Raw genomic sequence first — 19,438 nt, 5'->3', positions numbered from 1 at the left:
CATGATTTGATTTTGGAGTTTTGAGTTTGGGTATTTGTGTGTATGTCTCGATACCTTCGATTGGGATGAGTTCTATGCCGGAAACGATTTTGATACGATGAATGATTACATGTTAGGTATGATCTGAAACTATATTCGTCAAGATTTGCGTGCTTGAATGTAGTTGGACTTGGCATCGGAGGCTGAGATTGAGTTTGGGGCTGGATTGACTTTGACGTTGACCTGGGGCCCCCGTTACAATCCGATTGAGTTCTGAGATCGACGATGGGCTGAAGCGAGTGAACAATGCACGGAGAGGGTGAAGATAACAGACTGTTCCATCGCTGCAGATCATGTTGCTGGGGATCCCAGTCCGGATCATGATTGACTCAGCGACGTAGATCATTATGCTCGGCTATTTACAGAGTATCAGGAACTCTCATTTCTGACTAGACAACATATGTGTAATATTTCAAGGCAACATTCCGCTTTCAAGATATGGCTGTACGCGCCGCGAGGCACTCAAATGGTCTGAAATGAACGGAACGAAATAACCCCCCCCTACACCTGATTGAACGGGGATCCAAAGGCCAACCAATCAGCCTCGGGGTCAGGCACTCCGTTGTTTCTGGTTGGTTCCCGCATCGGCTGCAACTGTAACTGCGACTGGCTACTTGAGCTTGCTGACACGCGAGGACAGTTGAAGAACTCAAAGACGTCGATGCTATCAAGCTCGCTGAGAGACGTAGCTTGTGTTGATGTTGGCTCAAGGCCAGAGTGTCGTGCTGTCGAGGTAAGGGTCACTAGGTCATATGCACTCCTGTGATCGTTAGTTGAGATGTTGCATGCAGTTGATCTTACAACTCACCTTCGCATCGCTGAAAAGTTCATGTCGCCCTGCCGAGCCCTCTGAACAACACGATGTAGAATCTTGGAGTAGTTATTCGCAACTTCCCAATGATGTCCAACATCGCGCAACGTATCAATGAAAAAGTCAATCTGCGAATCCACAGGACATCCAACCGTCGCAGCGTGTACAAGAAGTAATCTCGCAGCAACCCAAAGCGAAAAGGCAAACGAGGGACCTAGGAGATTCAGACCATCTGCCTCAAGAACATCCTTGGTGATATCGCCCAAACTCTGCACAGCAGATAAACATCTCTGCATGGCGTAGTGTGACGGAACAAAGATATGAGAACGAACTGTTGGATAGGCAGCCGAAGAGTGCAGTCTCACCGCAGCTGTGACATACGCGCTGTGCAGCATGAACCAATTCGCCACGCGACTCGCAGGGTCAGAATGACAAAGTGCCGAGATTTTGCTATATTCGCTCGGTAAGCTCTGCAACCAACCATCCAGCGTCCTGTCCAGATTGCGATAAGTATTGCGCCACTCAGCCATGTCGCCTGACGAAGTGACATCAACAGGCGTTTTGAGAAACTCGTGGATTCTGCTGACAATGACTAGAATCTCACAGTGATATGCGAAACTGCCGAGGTTCTCGGGTTTGTTGACGAGATATGTCATTATTGGGGATTGTTTTTCGTTGTAGGGACTCAGAGAGCGTGTTTCAACTGGCACGTTCTTTGAGAAGAGGTCGTATGAGCAGGGGAGGAAGCGATTGATCTTTGTGCCGTTGAGGATGAAGTCAAAGGTTGGTGTTGCGATTGTTGCGTATCGATCTAGAACATAGATCATCCAGTACAATCGCCTTCGTCCCTCATCTTCGATCCAAGATTCGGGTTTTCCAGCAGTGACCCTATGAGATGAAGCGGTATGTGTAACCTCAGAAGCGTCCGCGGATAGAAAGACGCTGCTTTCCTCGCTCAGACCAAGCTGTCTGACGTTTTGCGCCAGTAAAGAGAGTAGATTCCAGCCACGAGGGCCATTCGACGTTCCCAGCTCATCCAGAGTGATTATGACGAGAGCTCTCATCGCAGGAATGGTAGTATGCTCCATAGCGTACAACTGGACTGTATGCTTCGCGACCTTGTGATAATATGAACTCATCTCCGGTGATAGTCTCGGATCCTTGAGGAAGCGCAACGTAGTAGCCACAATCGCGTAGAGCAATATCCGATCAGCTTCCTCCATGGAAGTTGAGCCAAAGAAAGTGGCAAAGATGGTCTTGCGCTCAAGGATAGGACACCATGTGTTGCAGTGCTTGAAGTAGAGATCTACGAGGCTGTAGATGATGTCGTGCGGCGGCAGATCAATCGTATACGACTGAACTGATGGATCTCGCCTTGCGCCAGTTGGATTTGGCGCAGTACTCGACTGACTTGGCGTTGGTGCACTGGCGCCTTGCTGAGCCTGCACCGGCGACTGCGTAGTGTTCTGGTTGTTTATGGGCTGCCATGGACTTGTGATGCCTGGTGATCTCGCCTGCGAGAAAGAAGACTGTCTTGGAAGACTTGTGTTTGGCGTCGGTCTCCCATCCACTTGCGGCGGTCCGTATCCGTTGTTTATTGACGGTGATACACCTGGGGAACCGACTGAAGAGTGATCTTGAACGATATGCTCCTCCACTCGCCTCCCCAACGCTTGAAGCAGCGCATCAATCCTGTTGACCTTTGCCTCGAGCTCAATGCTAAAGCCATTACGCCCGGCACCAGGTTTCTGCCTCTCAAGATAAACGCAGGCTCTGTTATGTCTCGCGCACCACGAGCACGCAGGTTCAGCGCGATCGCATTTCACCTTGCGCGCCTTGCACATCTCACAGCTATCACGCCAATCAGCTTCAATTCTGACAGTATTACAGAGCGTACATACGATATCTTCTGATGCTTCTCCCTCCTGCGCTTCTTGTTAGGTCCGGCGCTTGTCATTCTGGACTCGTCGCCGCTGGACCCATCGTCGTTGCTGAGGGTCGAATTTGCCTCTTCCTCAGCGATTGAGGGCCCGCTCATTGACGTGGATGGCATGTCGATCTCTCTCTCTCTCTCTCCGCAGTCTGGGGAAACAAACTACTGGGGAAATGGGATAAGCAGAAACCTTGCACGGTCTGTTTTCGGTATTTTAGTGGAGGTGAGAACGTGGTTGTTGGGTATCATGAGATTGGATGCGACAGACGGAGTAAGGCCGAGCCGCGGGAAGGGGAAGAGAAAATCTGGAGGTGTGACAGAGTGGAGCAGCCTCCAAGTTAGTTGACTAATACTACTGGGTCTAGTGAAGTCAATGGCCAAGCAGAAGCACTAATCCCTCCAGTGATAGGGAGAGGCACTGAACACCAAGCAAAATATCACTGCATCAGTCAATTGCAACCATTCAATCCATGTGCCAATGCAATGGAACTACAACACTACATAAAACAGTCGCGGTCCAGTAGAAATGCATGTGGCCAACGTTGCAGGCGATATCCCTGTCTAGTCAAAAGCCAAGTACCTTACGTGCTGCTGTTGGTCGACAAGGAACAATATCCATGTCTTGGTTTCAACAAAGACCTTCTATCTATGGTTAACCTTGCATTGCCGTTACGCATGTGACATGTGCATCTTCGGACCACAAACACCGGCATATGTGCAGTGCAGTATGAGGGAAATATCTTTTTTTGCCGGATCACTCGGGGGTTTGACGACAAACATCCCGATCCTTGACTCTAGCAGACTGCACCTCGTGAAGGATGCCCCCTCCCCCGGAAATAACAATAAAAGTGCGGAGCCGCTCATGGTACGATCGCCAAAGAGTCTAGTGGTTGTTCCAGAACAAGTCAAGCGAGTGGTAGGTAGACGCTACTGTACGTCGGGCTTACAGTATATTTGGTTACCTTGTTCGTACAGGCTCAGTCGGTGCATATGGTGTTCCATCAGGCAGCAGTATTTCAGACCATCCATGTAAAACATACTAGTACAGAATCAGAACTAATCAAGCTAATGTAACTGCAGAGAGAGCTAGCTAACAAACACAAAAGCAAATCAACTACTCGTTGGTCCATCCCTTGGACATCTCAACCGCTTTCGTCCAACGACTGAACCGCTTCGTCGCCTCTTCCTCGGCGATCTGCGGTTGAAAGATGGTGCGACCCTGGGTATTCACCTCCTTCAACTCATCAAAGCTCTTCCAGATGCCGATGGCGAAGCCGGCCGCGATGGCTGCACCTAGCGCAGTTGTCTCACGCATGCCGGGTCTGTTGACAGGGATCCCAATAAGGTCAGACTGGGTCTGAGAAAAAAGTGTTAGCAACATCTAAGCCACTGCCAGAGTAATTCCTTTACGTACCTGCATGATGAGATCCGAGTTGCACATGCCACCGTCGACGGCCAGCTCCGTCAGCGCATGTCCGCTGTCCTTCTCCATCGAGTCGAGAATGGCCTTGGTCTGGAAACACGTCGCCTCCAGCGTCGCTCTCGCAACGTGCCCACGCTGTGTGTACGCCGTGATACCAAAGATCGTACCTCGCGCATCGTCAATCCAGTACGGCGCAAACAGGCCGCTAAAGGCCGTTACAAAGGTGCACCCACCATTATCTTCCACCGTCTCCGCGAGGGCGCTCAGCTTGGTCGACGACTCGATGAAGCCAAAGTTGTCGACCAGGAACTTGACGCTTGAGCCCGCGACGGCGATACTGCCTTCGAGGGCGTACATGGTGTTGCCCTCGCCAAAGTCAAAGGCTACCGTTGTGAGAAGGCCGTGTGTTGAGATCACGGGCTTGGAACCAACGTTGTAGAGCAGAAAGCAGCCTGTGCCATATGTGTTCTTGGCGAGACCGGGGGTGAAGCCCTTCTGTCCAACAAGAGCTGCAGACTGGTCGCCCAGACATCCAGTGATCTTGACGCCCTTGAGCGAGGTCTTAGCAAGTGTACCGTATGCCTTGCTATCAGACGACCGCACGATTCTTGGCAGCGTAATCTTCTTGTCATCGATTCTGAACCAGTCCAGAATATCCTCGTCATACTGCAGCGACTCGAGATTCATAAACATGGTCCTCGACGCATTTGACGGGTCAGAAACGTAGACATCTCGCTCCGTCGCGCCGTTGAGCTTATACGTAAGCCAAGTGTCTACCGTTCCAAAAGCAAGAACACCGCGCTCATAAGCATCTTTGACTTCGGGAATGTTTTCAAGAAGCCAGAGAAGCTTGCTGACGGAGGGATATGTTGAGAGGGGAATTCCACATCGCGAAATCAACTCGCTTGCGCCAAGACGACGCTTGAGGCGGCGGACAAGATCTTTCGATCGTGTGTCTGTCCAGACGATGGCGTTGTGCAGAGCTTTGCCAGTGGTCTTGTCCCAGACAACAGTAGTCTCACGCTGGTTTGTGATACCAACAGCCTTGATCTGCTCACGAGAGTGGCCTTGACCTTCAAAGGCTTCTACAGCGCCATCAATGCACTGCTCAACCGAGCTGATGAGCTCTTCCGGATCATGCTCATGCCATCTAAACCAAACATCAACAATCGTTCATGAATCATGTAAAAGGCGAACTTACCCAGGATGAGGATAGTATTGCTTGAATTCAAGCTGGTGCGTAGCTACAACATCGCCACTGGTGTCAAAGATCAAGAAGCGAGAACTTGTCGTACCCTGATCAATGGCACCAATAAAGGTAGGATTCGGTTTTCCGTTAAGCATAGGCATTGTGAGAGATGGGGATGCAGTGAAAATTGCGGGGAAAGGTGTCAGATCCGGGGAGAGCGAATGCAACAGTGACTAAAGAGGTAGCAGCAAAAAGGAATCGAACAACAGCAAAATTGATTGGGGACTGCAGGATCAAAAAGCGTATCATATTGGGGTGTTTAAGTATCTCCCATCTCGGGTTCACTGACGGCAACAAACACCGAGATTTCAGATGTAAAGTGCATCTCGGGGAAGCATTTCCCACCACCCTTGGATGAATCTGCGGGGTATTGAAATCCTTCACAGCATTTGCAATCGTCTCACGCACACCCCTTGTAATACCAACAAACCAACGTCACTTTCCTGATGTAGCTTGTAAGTAAGTAAGCTAAGCCTCGGCTTTGGTGATACCGAAATACAGAGCCCATGTCACAAGACAAAACCATCGGGGATCTAGCAAGCGAAGACAGCCAACAACGCCTACCGATGCATGTACATCTGATAGAGAGGGGTTCGTTCATGTTACGTTTCCCCGCAGTCTTGTTCCAGAAGCTCGACTGGGCGCATATACATACTGCGGGTCGGGGTCAACACACCTTGACCATACCTTAATTCCCAGCCAAGCCAACCTCGGTCAAGCGGATGTGCAAATCCTTTTCTCTTTTCGCACGACGATCCGGGGTTTGGTTCGGACTGTGGAGTACAATATGCAAACACAAGTCTCGACCGTGTCCCCCCCTCTATTTTCCATCCCACCCGGCCTTCGGTGTAAGCAACCTGATCAGAGCAGATTCTTCGGTGATGATATCCACGTCTGAACATCCGTCTCTTTTCTTCTTCTCGCTCGGTGAGTGCCGCCGAGCGGCATTTCGCTGGTACTCTGCACCGCCGCCGTCCAAGCTTTCGTATCGCGGCCGCACCATGGTTCGATTCATCGGGTGTAGTCGCTGCGTCTCCCCGTGTCCGTGTTCCCTCTTTCCTAACGCAGTGGCGGATCGACATGCCTGCAAAGCCCACTCGTTGGTGAGGTCTGATAACCTCGCGGGCTTCGGTATGCTTTGCATGCAGAGGGTGGTGTTTGCAAATACCGAGGCCGAGAGCAAGAAAGAGGATCCCATCTCTTGGGGATGAGATGAGGGGCAAAAAGATACCCAGGCTTCAGTTCGTTTGCTGACCATAAATTGTAACGTGATCCCCAGAGATGCTTGATGACGCCAATCCTCTCAGTGTAACCTGTCTCTCTTGCATCCGCCAACTTTTCTCCTCTCTGTTTCAAAGATCATCTTCACAGGCTCACTCTAGGATGCCTATCCCTACCATGAACGACTCCATCTCTGAATCTTCTGTGCACAAATCTTCCATCCCCACTAAAGTCGAGATGAGCCAGAATGAAAAGTACAGCGAGGCTCCGAGTGAGCCGCCGACTATTCCTCCCCCGCCTGAGCAGTATGCCTGGAGTCGAGTGAGAGAGTACTGCCAAGATGCCTTTTCAGAATTCTTCGGTACTTTCATTCTTCTTCTCTTTGGCGACGGCGTCGTTGCTCAGGTTGTCCTCAGCCGAGGAACAAAGGGTGATTACCAGAGTATCTCATGGGGATGGGGGTAAGTCATTATTGCCGCGGCCAATTGAGCTCACACTGACATGAATCAGCCTCGGTGTCATGCTTGGAGTATATGTTGGCGGTAAATCAGGTGGTCACTTGAACCCAGCCGTGACTCTCGCCAACTGTATATTCAGAGGTCATCCATGGAGGAAGTTCCCTGTATATGCCGTCGCCCAAGTCCTCGGAGCCATGTGTGCTGCTGCCGTCGTGTACGGTAACTACAAGTCTGCCTTTGATGCTTATGAGGGCGGACCAGGCATTCGAACAGTGATTGGCGAGAATGCAACCGCTGGCGTCTTCTGCACGTATCCCGCGGAATTCATGACACGCACTGGCATGTTCTTCTCTGAATTCATCGCCAGCACGATTCTGCAGTTTGTCATCTTCGCTATGGCTGATAGCGCTAACATCGGTGCTGGTCCTTTGATGCCACTTGGTTTGTTCTTCCTGATCTTTGGAATTGGTGCATGCTTCGGCTGGGAAACTGGTTATGCCATCAACTTGGCTCGTGATTTCGGACCTCGTTTGGTTTCTTACATGATCGGATATGGAAGTGAGGTTTGGTCTGCTGGCGGGTATTACTTCTGGGTGAGTGTAATAACAATACCTCGGCTCTCAATATCAACTAACAGTCAATTCCAGATCCCCATGGTGGCGCCCTTCATGGGATGTGCTTTCGGCGGCCTTCTGTATGATGTCTTTATCTATACAGGACCCAGTCCGATCAACACGCCAGGCATGGGTCTCCCACGTCTGTTGAGCCCTCGTCGCTCGACGTGGTCCAACACTTACAGTGCTTCCTCTCCCGTATAGCCGTGCTCGATCTTTGGAAATCCGAGTGCTTTCGTGGTGAGGGTGTAGGGAGCGAGACCGTAGACGATGGTTGAAATTCGCGTTGTGAGACGCAGAGACATGGCCTAAACAGTGGCGCTAAAACGGCAGATTCTTCATTCGAGAAGCGACGAGCTTAGCATGCGAGAATGGCGTTCGTGTTCATCTTTTTTTGTTGTTGCGTGTTTGCGGCGGCGGTGTTGAGTGTTCGTTGATAGCGTAGATAATAAGCTCATGCTATGACTCAAAATTCTCAAACGATCGTGATCGGTGGACGAAAATGACATAATACAATGCGTGTTAGTCTAAATCTGCAAGCTGTTAGTACTCTGTGGTAGCAAAGTCAATTGTTATTCTTTGTTGAAGGGGGTTTTGTGATGGATCGGTATTGCATCGTTTCTGTTGGAAGCTCAGGTCACGTACCTTGCAAGAGGTCGGGGTGCAGGAAGCGCATTGCTTCAATCGAAGACAATAAAATATCGCATCGATCATGGAAGCGTAGTGTAGTTGGAGTAAATATTGAATGAAATGTTCGAGCCTTGGTCAGAGGTTGTCGGTCTCTGCAATCCACCCGCGGACGCCGTTTCGGTTGTGTCGCTGATGATGGTTTGAATGAGGCACTCACCAACGGTTGCCGCCGCTAACGGTCAGCCACCAACCCTAGACCTTGGGCACTCTCAACTCCTCGCTCCATCTGCATCGGCACAACAGCACTGTGAACCTCGAAATGAGCATAAAAACAGATCGCCAATTTCTAGCACTCATAAGTACAGAAGTTGCATACAAACAAGGCATATATGTTTGCAATAGTCTTGGAGCTGGACATGTTGTCAGTTGAATGTCTTTCAGCCCTTAAGCCATCACGATACAAACATCCACCAGTCACATCACACTATGACCGTCTCTCGCCTTCTGATTAGTGGAACAATTTCGTCAGTTAAGCCGTACACAGAATGACACATACAGAGCAGATGTCTATGCAGTTCAAGCAAATGGCATAGTTATTTCCCGCATCGTTTAGCCAGAAAACTCATGACCTCTTGAACCTTTTGACTCTCACCCCAAAGTCTAGAACCTCGGGCTTCCCCTCCCCGACAGTGGGGGCAGCACATGTAACTCTCCGCACATCGGCGCGGCTCATCATTGTTCCAGCTCGCCTTCGGGCTTTAGCTTCGGAGTCTGCTTACCGAGATGCATAAGACCAGGGGTGAAACTCTCGTGTCGACGTCAGCTCCTCGGTGTTTTCGCCCCGACGTGCATTAATGGGCTTGAGGCTCAGGACCTCCCGGAATTCCTCTTTGAGCCATGCGACCCAGCCCGCGACGTCTATTGCACCGTTTCTGCATCCATTGCATCTCGCTTGCGGGTCAGATGAGAGATGCTTTGAGTACTTCGGGCGTTGTTGGAATCAAGCAGAGACAGATGATGCATTGCATAGCCTAATTCTGGGTCTGAACCCCCAATCTTTGCTTCTCATGTGCTCCCGTCGCCCTCGTAAAAAACTTGTTAAAGCCTAAACAATCCATGATATCAGAATCACTTTCGCAGACCCGTTTCAACTCCGCTAATTTATGGAAACTCTCTCTCTCTCCTCATTCTCCACGATCATCGCGCCTCGATTTACTTCTTATAAACCCCAAAGCCTAGCTCTCTGTCTTTATTCTACCTGATCTTTATTCCCCAGACCGAGCCTCTCCAGCTTTTGCTTCAATCTCCCTCCCCCAAGCTTTTTTACACCCAAAGAAAGCTCTCCGCGCAAACAATCGCTCCCGGTGCAACAACACCCCCAAACACCGCACACATACACAGAAAATGCAGCAAAGATTACGGTCGCTCAAGCGCCCTCTGCTCCTCGCAGCAGCAGCCACAACAACAGTCACTCTCGGAGGAGCATACTACGCCTCCCGCAACAAGACACACATTGTCGACAAGCCTCTCGTTCCCCTCAAGCGCGATGACAAGAACCGCATCGTGCCCCCTACATTCAGCGCCACAAAGACCCGCGCATCGCAACTCGCTGAACTTCGTCGCAGCGGCGAAGACACAGAATACGACCTCCTCATCATCGGAGGCGGCGCTACAGGAACCGGTATCGCTGTTGACGCCATCACCCGCGGCCTCAAAGTCGCTCTTGTAGAGCGCGATGACTTCTCCTCTGGCACAAGTTCAAAGAGCACAAAGCTTGTCCACGGAGGTGTGCGATACCTAGAAAAGGCTGTCTGGAACCTTGATTACGGTCAATTGCAGCTTGTCATGGAAGCTCTTCGTGAGCGCAAGACGTTCCTCAACATTGCGCCTCACTTGTCCAGCTCATTGCCAATTCTACTACCCCTCCAGAAATGGTGGGAGGCGCCCTACTTCTGGGCCGGCACCAAGGCCTACGACCTCCTCGCTGGGTCACAGGGTCTTGAGAGCTCATACTACATGAGCAAGAACAAGGCCTACGAGGCATTCCCTCTGTTGCGACGGGAGAACATGGTTGGTGCGTTGGTGTACTATGATGGTCAGCACAATGACTCTCGCATGAACGTCGCTCTCGCTCTGACTGCTTCTCACTACGGCGCTACTGTTCTCAACCACGTTGAAGTAACTGGTCTTGAGAAGGATGCCAACGGCAAGATCATGGGCGCTCAAGTCCGCGATGTTCTCGCCTCCAAGGACGGTGATGCCGCTGCCGCTCAGCCCTTCAAGGTCCGCGCCAAGGGTGTCGTCAACGCAACCGGTCCCTTCACTGATGCCATCCACCAAATGGACGATCCCTCTCGCAAGCCCATCGTCGCTCCCGCTTCAGGTGTGCACATCATGCTTCCCAAGGACATCTGCCCCAACGGTCTTGGTCTCCTCGACGCTGCTACCTCAGACGGTCGCGTCATCTTCGTTCTTCCCTGGCAGGGCTACACTCTCGCTGGTACCACCGACAACCCATGCGAAGTTGAGGCTGCGCCTGTTGCGCAACAGCAGGATGTTGACTTTATCCTGAAGGAAGTCAGCAAGCTTCTAACACCCGAGTCTGTTCTTTCACGCAAGGATGTCCTCGCTGCTTGGTCTGGTAAGTCGCATCATCTCAACTGACCTGACCCGAACTCTTCTAACAATCTATAGGCATCCGACCTCTTGTCAAGAACCCCAACGCCAAGAACACCGAGTCCCTCGTCCGAAGCCATCTCATCACCACCTCTCCCTCTGGCCTCCTCACATGCGCCGGTGGCAAGTGGACTACCTACCGTGAAATGGCCGAGGACACCGTCAACGAGGCTATCAAGCTCTTCGACCTCAAGCCCCAAGCCGTGGCTCTTCCCGACATCAGCGGCGCTGGCGCTTCCGGCTTCACCACCCGCGGCGTCTGCTGCACGCGCAACGTTCCTCTCATCGGCGCTCACGGATACTCCACATCTCTCGCCTCTCAATTGATGGAGGTCTACAACATCGACGCTGACATCGCTGACCATCTCGCTCACAACTACGGTGATCGCGCTTGGACTCTTCTCTCCATCTCCCCCTCTCTCAACACCCGCCTCGTCTCCTCTCTTCCCTTCATCGAGGCCGAGGTCTCTCACGGCATTCGCTCCGAAGCCGCCTGCACGATTCCCGACATCATCGCCCGCCGCACCCGTCTCTCATTCCTCGACTCCCATAAGGCTCTCGAGGCTCTTCCCCGCGTCCTCGACATCGCCTCCACAGAACTCCAATGGAGCGCTGCCCGCAAGGAGCAGGAGAAGGCTGATGCCATCAAGTTCCTCGCCTCTATGGGTCTTGAGCAGCAGACCGATGCGCCCGTGCAGGCCTCTCAGGAGGAGAAGATGCCCGTGCGCAGCATTGAGCACGCACCCCGACCTACCCGCGTTGGTGGTCTTGAGGTCGACCTCAACGGTCTTGGTGGTACCGGCTCTTACAGCAAGTCGCGCGACGACTAGATGAGCATTTTATTTTAGAGATAGCATGTAGCATATAGAGATTCCCGGCATTGGTTGTGTTATACTTATACTAAAAGCAGGGCGCATAGATGCAGGATTATTGGGCTGGGACTGGACAAGGCGTCACGGATTTCCTTGATACTTATGTATTTTAATGAACTTTCATGATCATCTTCATCTCCTCCAAATAAATGCCTCAGCTGTTGTAGTCTATTCATCCAAATGCTGACCATATCTACATTCGAGCTAATTCCTCTACGTTTGTTGATCAATTGGAGATGATCTCCGCAATCAAATCCTGTTTAGAGAATCCCCATCGGATCGTCGATGATTCCCTGCATCTCCATAAAATGAGGCTCCATTACATCAGGACCCATCTGGAGCCCCAGACTAAACATGCATCGTGACCTGGAGATGAATGACCTAGCAGTTCCGTAACTGCGGGCCTTGTTCGTAAAGTGCGCGATCCTACGAGTGACCCGAGACCCAACTTCGTGACGGGATCAAATGGCTGCAACTAGGAGAGGCGGTACGCCAAAATGGAACCGCTTGACCATCTTGGACGTCCGAGCCGTGACATATAGGACATCAATGAAACTAATTGGAATCGCCCTGGTGGAAAGCTTGAACGAGCTCACAAGCATTTCAGACGTCGAGGTCCGTACTGCCCTGTATCTAATCGTCGTAGCCAGTTTGCAAAACGTTCGTGATGCATGGTTCACACGCTTCTGATGTATTATTGGAATAATCTACATGGAACTGTATATCCAAGGCCTGATCATTGTTTTGTTCATCCATCTCGACAGGTACTATTTCGGGTCGCCGGGCGGCTTTCGGGCGCAGGTATTGCTGGTAAAAAGGTTAGCCTATCGAAGGCCACGAGGGAATTTGTCTCAACTCACCACCAACGTTGGGCTCAGCCCTAAAAAGTCCAGCAGATCACCAAGGAATGATAAACTTGATGTCGTGATGCAGGTTGTGATATCAACCGTCCCAGGCTGCATCTGCGATCACGAGCACTGACCAGATTTTCCCAGCCCGAGATGGTAAATAGATACCCAAGCCTGTTGGAGGGTCTTGCCGTCTATTAAGGACATGCGACTTATGTGTCAACTTATCAGGGGGTTGCTATTCGCATTGTCGCCAAGGAAATGGTCGACCGAGCCGATGCATCCGTCATCAGTTGTTCTGGATAGCCCCAGAGTCACATCATAACGGCTAGCAGTAGCTCTCGGTTTCAATGAGAAGGCCAAGAATGGATCGTGTTGCTTTCTGGGTCGACGCCATAAGGGAATCTTCAAGATTGTCTCAAGCTATCCTGTCACACAGGATGCTGACGCCAGGGCTCAATCCCCCGACAGTCGCGAGGTGATATCAAGCAGCACAGCGTCTTTTATCTTGGCAACAGACTCATCGCTAACTTGTCCCTCTTGAATGAAAGACAGTTGATGATCCAATTGACTTATGTCCTCACGTAGCTCTGCCAGTTCATTGCCAACGCTCTCCTCGAATTCTTGTGTATTCTTCTCGACCGTTGTCTCGAGGGCTCCGAAGCTATGGTGTATATCTTGCTGTGACTTGTCGAAAGCTTCATATCGTTCTTGGAGCTTGGCTACAGTTTCCCTCAGTTCCTGATTCTCTTTCTCCAAGAATGCAATGCGCTTCCCGTCTGCGTCTTTCGCTTGCTTGAGCATCTGGAGTTCAGCCCAAATCAAAGCGATTTCTTCAGCACGTTCGGTCACTGTATCTTGTCGTGGACGCTTTCTGTCAGGCTTGGGATCGATCGGAGGCGGCGGCGGTGGGGGTTCGGTTTCTTCGTAAGACGGCGGCGCAAGCGTGTCATCTGCACCAAGCTGCACAATCTTTGCTCCAAGACCAGCATACATGCTAGCCAGTTGAAAGCGGCTGTTGCAAGTTGTCTTGAAAAGACCCTGGCTGACTGCATCGCCAACTGACTGGAGCTTCGGAGATGCATTGCGCGCCTCGATGTAAACGGTGAAAACAGTTGCCCGAGAAAACTCGCGAATGGCATCAAGTACAACACCTGACCGTGCTCGACCTGCTGGACGTATTGGCTCGAGAGCAGGAGTCGGCACAAGGATGTCAAGACGGCGGTGCAGCTGGAAACGAAGGCCAAGAGCTGGGGACCTGAACTCTTGCTCAACCTCGCTACAGACGGGCGAGTTTTTAACGAGGTCAAGAGAGATGATGGAGGAAGCGCAGGCGCGAAGTGCAATATCGCATGTGTTGTCAAGGCCTTTGAGCTTGAGAGGAATGTGAATGTCGAAGAGAGAACCTTTCGAATCGAATCGAGTTGCCAACGTGATAGAGCTAACTTTGGGATCGGGCTTGGCTAGAATCCGTGTCGTGCCATCTGACTGCGAAATGTGTTATTGTGAATTCCATCGGGCTGAGCTGATGCTGAGCCTTACCTCGTTATCAGACTGCCACTCGATGACAGCACGGGTAGTGAAATGGACGTCAAGGCATGGTGAAGTCGACATTCCTGCAACCAGTCAGTTCTACAACGTGATGTAACTTGCCTTCGTAAGCTCCGCACCACGTCGTGCCAAAACGTGCGCGGCCAGAAGAGGGTGAGCTTCGCTGCACAGGCAATCTCTGAATCTCCAGCGCGCTGCGAGACCAGAGACCCCTTCTACAGACCCCGGTTGTTCCAGCAAAGGAGGCGCGGAACGCACTCGTTTGAAGGGTACAAGTCGGAATTTTATAACGGTCTGTAGTGCGATTTACCGCCTCTTCTTGGACGCGACGAGTTGGCAGGGCGTAGTTGGAGAGAGTTGAATGATGGGAGAAGAAAACATTGCGACGCTGCTGGGCTGAACATGCGTGCGTGATGGAGCGAGCGTGAATGAACAGTGGATTGTGGATGCTGTCAGTAAGTGGCACTGAAGTGGGGCTGTTCGCTATGGAGAAATAGTTTGTCCGTTCAGCCGATGAACATGGTGGGTCTTGCGAAAATGCCCTGTAATTGTAGCTGGTAGCACCTCCCTCAGGTCACTAACACTTCTCTTGCGATAACTTAGTACTCGCCAGGTCAGTACCTCACTACAAGATTAATTGGCTGTGGATTGATATACCACAGACACCTGTGAACCTTGTGATGTTTGCAAAAAATGCCCGGACAGATGTCCTTTTGTTGGCGGATACCGGATAAAAGTTATGCGCAAACCGTTCAAACTCGCTCGAGCGTCCTTGTATTAACGTTTCCAACGTCTTCCACAAATGTGATAGTAGAAGCATACACATGAATTTCCTATTTAGATCTCATGTCGATTGTCAACGTCTCAGGTATTAATTCGATATAACTTGGCGAAGTTTTATAATCTTGAACTGTTGATACACAACCTGCTTTCGAAGATGATTCGTGTTTTTCAAGATCCTGTTTCAAGCATATCCTCTACCCCTACGGCACCAGTTACAATCACACGACCCAGCCTCTTTATACCGTCTGCCAAGTGCAGAGAGACAACCCGCCTCACTACCAAGAGCACATCAATAGACTCAGACATTCAGCTTCTACCTCTGCGCCGAGCATGTCTTAGCTTTCAATCGTTAAGTTTCTTGGGTTTTCGTCTGCCGCGCCGCGTTTGTCGACTTCTGCAGTGCATCACTATCCCCGAAGGCACCTGCGGGATGGAATCTGTCAGTTTCAGTGAAAGGGCGAATGTCCGGATTTTGGTGAGATCTCGCAGTGCAGGTATCTCTTTCAAATGCATTCAAGTTCTGTCTCCCCAGGCACAATGTATCAAGATAATGGCCTAAAAATGACTCGCTACAAGAGCCGCATGTGATGTGTTTGGAGGTTCTCTCCTGAATCTCTGGCGCCTCCCAGTGAGCTGTGTCCAGTGGAAGCTCCGGCGGGTGTCATTACCGAGGACAGAGAATTCGAGATGTTGGAGCTTTGGAATGAAGGTCTTCAGACCGATGGATAATCGGATTCTAAAGCAAATGCTATTTACGTGGTGAATGGCCTGAAAAGGCCGCTTTCTCAAGAAATCACGGCAGAATGAACACATGTTGACCACAGTTGAGATTACCACTTTGATTGTCACCAATCTATAGCTTTACCGGCAAGACGTACAAGGCTTCGACTTGAGCTAAAGATGAAGGCAGTTTTGTAAACTCTTGCACCATGAAGAACTAGTTTCACCGTGTGGATGTAGATATGTCTTTTGTAGCGCATGGCGATAGGGGCGTCCTCGTCGCACGGCACATCATGAACCACTAAGTAACAGGCCAAGAGAAGAATTCGATTAAGAACAGTGTCTGTGCGGCGAGGATTAACTAGGTATCTTTGTGACCTCACAATGAACGCCGTGGTGGCAGGAGAAAGCAAACACCACAATATAACCAGTGAAAGGTAGAGAATGGCAAGAGGTGATTCCCATCGGTAACAACCGCCGCTACGGACGTTAAAGTAAGGTCCATTAGCCTAAGGGGTCCGCAAGGACATGGAGGTCTCCTCGTGTTAATCTAGCTTTAGTGTATATCAACGGTACAGCCCATGCCAGAAACCACCTCTTGGCTGAAGTCTTCGTGACGTCGTCGATTCGTCGGCTTAGCTACGTGCAGTGGCAGTTCTCACAATGGAGTACGAGCCTGAGGAGGACATAAGACCTTGAAAGTTCTTACTATCTTCACAGGCTCGGTGCCGCCAGGTGAGATAAATCTTTCTGGCATTGCCCGAATAACCAATTCGAAGTTCGATTGACGAGCAGCTACCTGATCGCCGGTATGAAGTCCTTCTCCATCATTATCAATCTGCAATACGGCCGTGATGCGCGGCTGAAGGGCCTCCGTTCATCCTCAGTATGTTCGATCCCAAAGCGAACATCGAGGAATTCTTTGTTGGTTCGATTCTCGATCTTGACTGGCGGCATATGAAGGGCTTGGGTTTGAGGGAGCATGTGGCTATCATCTCTACCTGGGCCATCGCTGGTGCTTCGGCACTGAAAGAACTTCATATGGTTTCTTGCGAACTGGTCTTTGATATCTCCGGAACCAGAGACATCGGAATTAGCGCCCGGCGTCCCTGAGGTTGCGTTGCCATGAATCGGTGCCCGTGTCTGTGACCAGGAACTGCTCGATAGAGTTGTTCGGGCGCAGGCATCCGAAAATGAGACACACCAATCGTAAAGGATTGCGTGTCGCCGCTGACTAGCTCTTCGACCTCGCTCATCGGACTTGAACCTCTTTCGTTTGCTCTATGGATGATCGTGTCCGCCCACGGATCTGGACCCTCAGTTGGTACTTCTTCCTGTGGGGCGCGAAGGGCTACACGATAAAGCTTGATCAGTGCCAAAGAGAGTGTTATATCTCAGGTAGGTAGTTAGCTCCAGCGTGGTAGAATTGGATGGTCTTGCTTACATATCTCGTATTAGCCATGATTGTGTAACACATCGTCGTCCACTGATGCTACCGTGCAGAACACGTTGAGATCCAGATTATCGTAAGTGACCTGCGATGTCGATATAAGCATTAGGATTACTATCTAGCTCTAACTGTCAGTATTTTAGAGTTTATCATCGTGGCATGGTTAATTTAGCGGTCGATGACATTAACTCTAGCATCACTGGCACTTCGCAGCTCCAAGGACTTTGCTCTCTATCCGCCCGGGCGCCAAGAAGAGCCCATAAAGGACCATCAGCGCTGTGTCAGAGTCTGGCAGCTCACAAGCTTAGGCCGGGCTTGAGTTCTAATATAAGGTAAAAAAATAATGAGGATACTTTACCACATTAAAACAGTTTAGGATGGATTTAGTAGACCTGTGAGCCAAATGTTAGTAATTATTCATGCTTCGCATCATGGCTTGGTCAGGGCTTTTGCAATTAGGTCACACTCGAGAAGCTCACAAGCTGAGACCTTGCAGCTTTGACATGAAGGTCTTTGAATCGCCAAAGCTAATCCGGTGCTAAAACAAGACTATTTTCGTCTTGATTGGGCATGTATATGCCACTATCACATAAATTCCATAGACTGTTCGAATATATTCTGACTACAAACGCGACCGCCACTCCTCATTGTCACTTTCATGTCGTGACCGCGAGGACTAGAGATAGGCTTAGCGTCTCTAGTATCAAGAGACTCACGTCTGCTGCTATATCTTGAACCTCGATCGCGATCCTGTTCTCTGTCTCGGTCCCTGCCATCTTCCCGACCCTTGTCCTTCTCTCTCTTGGCCAACTGTGTTGGGTAGTTGGTATACTGCCCGGACTGACGTTATCAGAGTGTTATTTTGAGTCGATAGACCCAAAAGCTGATGGCTCATGTCACGCGCCACGCACATTCTTCTCGTTCTCTGTCGCTGTTGCGATCGCGACGGTCCCTATCCCGATGTCGATCTTTTCGATCCTTATCTTTTTGGCCTTTTGTCACTACGATCTCTGTCCCTTTCCGGACGCCAGTCGCGGTTGTAGTCTCCATCCTCGTGTCGATCTTCCCGGTTCTCATCTCTGTCCTTTTCCCGACGCCGGTTTGGGGCAAATACAGGTCTGGTATGCTCTTGGATATTCTTGATCGCACGCGCGTGACACTGATGGAGCCAGCGAGTATTTCCTTGCCCGAAAGGTCCGAGTATTCTTGTTAAACTCCGTCGTCTGTGGGACGGACCGACAGAGCATTATTTGCGATCCTTATCTTTCCAGCAGTTGATGATCTTTTCAATTGACGTTGAAGTTTCGAGGACTTTCGAGTTTTGGCTCGGCTTACTATGCCTTCGAGCGAGGTTTGACGCCAAAAACTTTCGATCTTGATAGACAACAGGGCTTGGATGTGAGTAAACATGTGGCAATCGTCTCTACCTAGGGTATCGGCGGTGCATTAGCATTGAGAGAGCTTCATATAGTTCTTGTGAACTGACTTTTGATATCACTGGAGCCAGAGACCTTGAAGTTGGCGCCCTTACGCCCTGCGGGAGAATGCTGGCCTTTAAATGGTTTCCCCTTCCTTTCTTCGTAAGTCTTTGAGCTGGAGCTGATGGTGGGCTGATGGGTCGGTCAAAAGAGTCAAGGCCTCAATCGTGATACTACCAAGCAGATGCCTGAAAAGCCTGCCAGTGGCCATGACTTCAATGCGATTGGAGAGCGGGGCCTGTAGGGCGCATACAAGGATTCTTTGAGATCTAGGGATAGGGATGGAAGTAAGAGTGTCTAATAGACTCGGCGACGTGACCAAGGAAGGGTAGAGAACCATAAGAGGTGGTTCCCATCGTTAACGACAGCTGTGGCTGACGAGAAAGGTGGCAGCGAGATAAGTTAGCAGGCTTATACCAGAGAATCTAAAAGTCGCAGGAAAATTGTTGCAGGACTGGCAATGAGATGCGTCTCGATGGATACAGTAAGTAAATGAAGTGGCACAGCTGTGGGGGCGGGCATCTGCACGCAGCCGTCGGTTGTTACTTGCCACAGAGATGATATTCTTAATAAATTTAGAAGATTTATACTAATATATTATAATTTTATTAAGTTTATATAAAGATTTAAATAATTTAAATAACTTGTAAAATTTATAAATAAATAATAAATTTGTATTATT

At 50.3% G+C, this 19,438-nt stretch overlaps 5 protein-coding genes across 5 annotated transcripts; 2 read left to right on the top strand and 3 right to left on the bottom strand.

The window, feature by feature from the left end:
- Positions 1 to 540: 540 nt before the first annotated feature.
- FSUBG_11084 (Zn(II)2Cys6 transcriptional activator) lies at positions 541 to 2,903 on the bottom strand (the record flags this gene model as incomplete). The annotated part of the gene is made up of 3 exons (XM_036675729.1): positions 541 to 799; positions 848 to 2,701; positions 2,752 to 2,903. 3 exons carry the CDS (start codon positions 2,901 to 2,903, stop codon positions 541 to 543), a joined length of 2,265 nt encoding a protein of 754 aa, XP_036533429.1.
- Positions 2,904 to 3,897: 994 nt separating this feature from the next.
- Positions 3,898 to 5,556, bottom strand: FSUBG_11083 (glycerol kinase; the record flags this gene model as incomplete). The annotated part of the gene is made up of 3 exons (XM_036675728.1): positions 3,898 to 4,140; positions 4,198 to 5,356; positions 5,408 to 5,556. The coding sequence occupies 3 exons, from the start codon at positions 5,554 to 5,556 to the stop codon at positions 3,898 to 3,900; spliced, it is 1,551 nt and encodes a 516-aa protein (XP_036533428.1).
- A 1,297-nt stretch (positions 5,557 to 6,853) lies between these two features.
- On the top strand, positions 6,854 to 7,952 carry FSUBG_11082 (aquaglyceroporin-like protein; the record flags this gene model as incomplete). Its single annotated transcript, XM_036675727.1, has 3 exons — positions 6,854 to 7,137; positions 7,187 to 7,727; positions 7,782 to 7,952. The coding sequence occupies 3 exons, from the start codon at positions 6,854 to 6,856 to the stop codon at positions 7,950 to 7,952; spliced, it is 996 nt and encodes a 331-aa protein (XP_036533427.1).
- A 1,830-nt stretch (positions 7,953 to 9,782) lies between these two features.
- FSUBG_11081 (glycerol-3-phosphate dehydrogenase) lies at positions 9,783 to 11,884 on the top strand (the record flags this gene model as incomplete). Its single annotated transcript, XM_036675726.1, has 2 exons — positions 9,783 to 11,019; positions 11,073 to 11,884. The coding sequence occupies 2 exons, from the start codon at positions 9,783 to 9,785 to the stop codon at positions 11,882 to 11,884; spliced, it is 2,049 nt and encodes a 682-aa protein (XP_036533426.1).
- A 1,346-nt stretch (positions 11,885 to 13,230) lies between these two features.
- Positions 13,231 to 14,388, bottom strand: FSUBG_11080 (uncharacterized protein; the record flags this gene model as incomplete). The annotated part of the gene is made up of 2 exons (XM_036675725.1): positions 13,231 to 14,262; positions 14,317 to 14,388. 2 exons carry the CDS (start codon positions 14,386 to 14,388, stop codon positions 13,231 to 13,233), a joined length of 1,104 nt encoding a protein of 367 aa, XP_036533425.1.
- Positions 14,389 to 19,438: the final 5,050 nt, after the last annotated feature.

Source organism: Fusarium subglutinans (genome assembly GCF_013396075.1).
Source record: "Fusarium subglutinans strain NRRL 66333 chromosome Unknown NRRL66333_c0000202, whole genome shotgun sequence".
NCBI lineage: Eukaryota > Fungi > Ascomycota > Sordariomycetes > Hypocreales > Nectriaceae > Fusarium > Fusarium subglutinans.
Note: the sequence above shows the minus strand (reverse complement) of the source record. Positions and strands in the feature narration are given on the sequence as shown.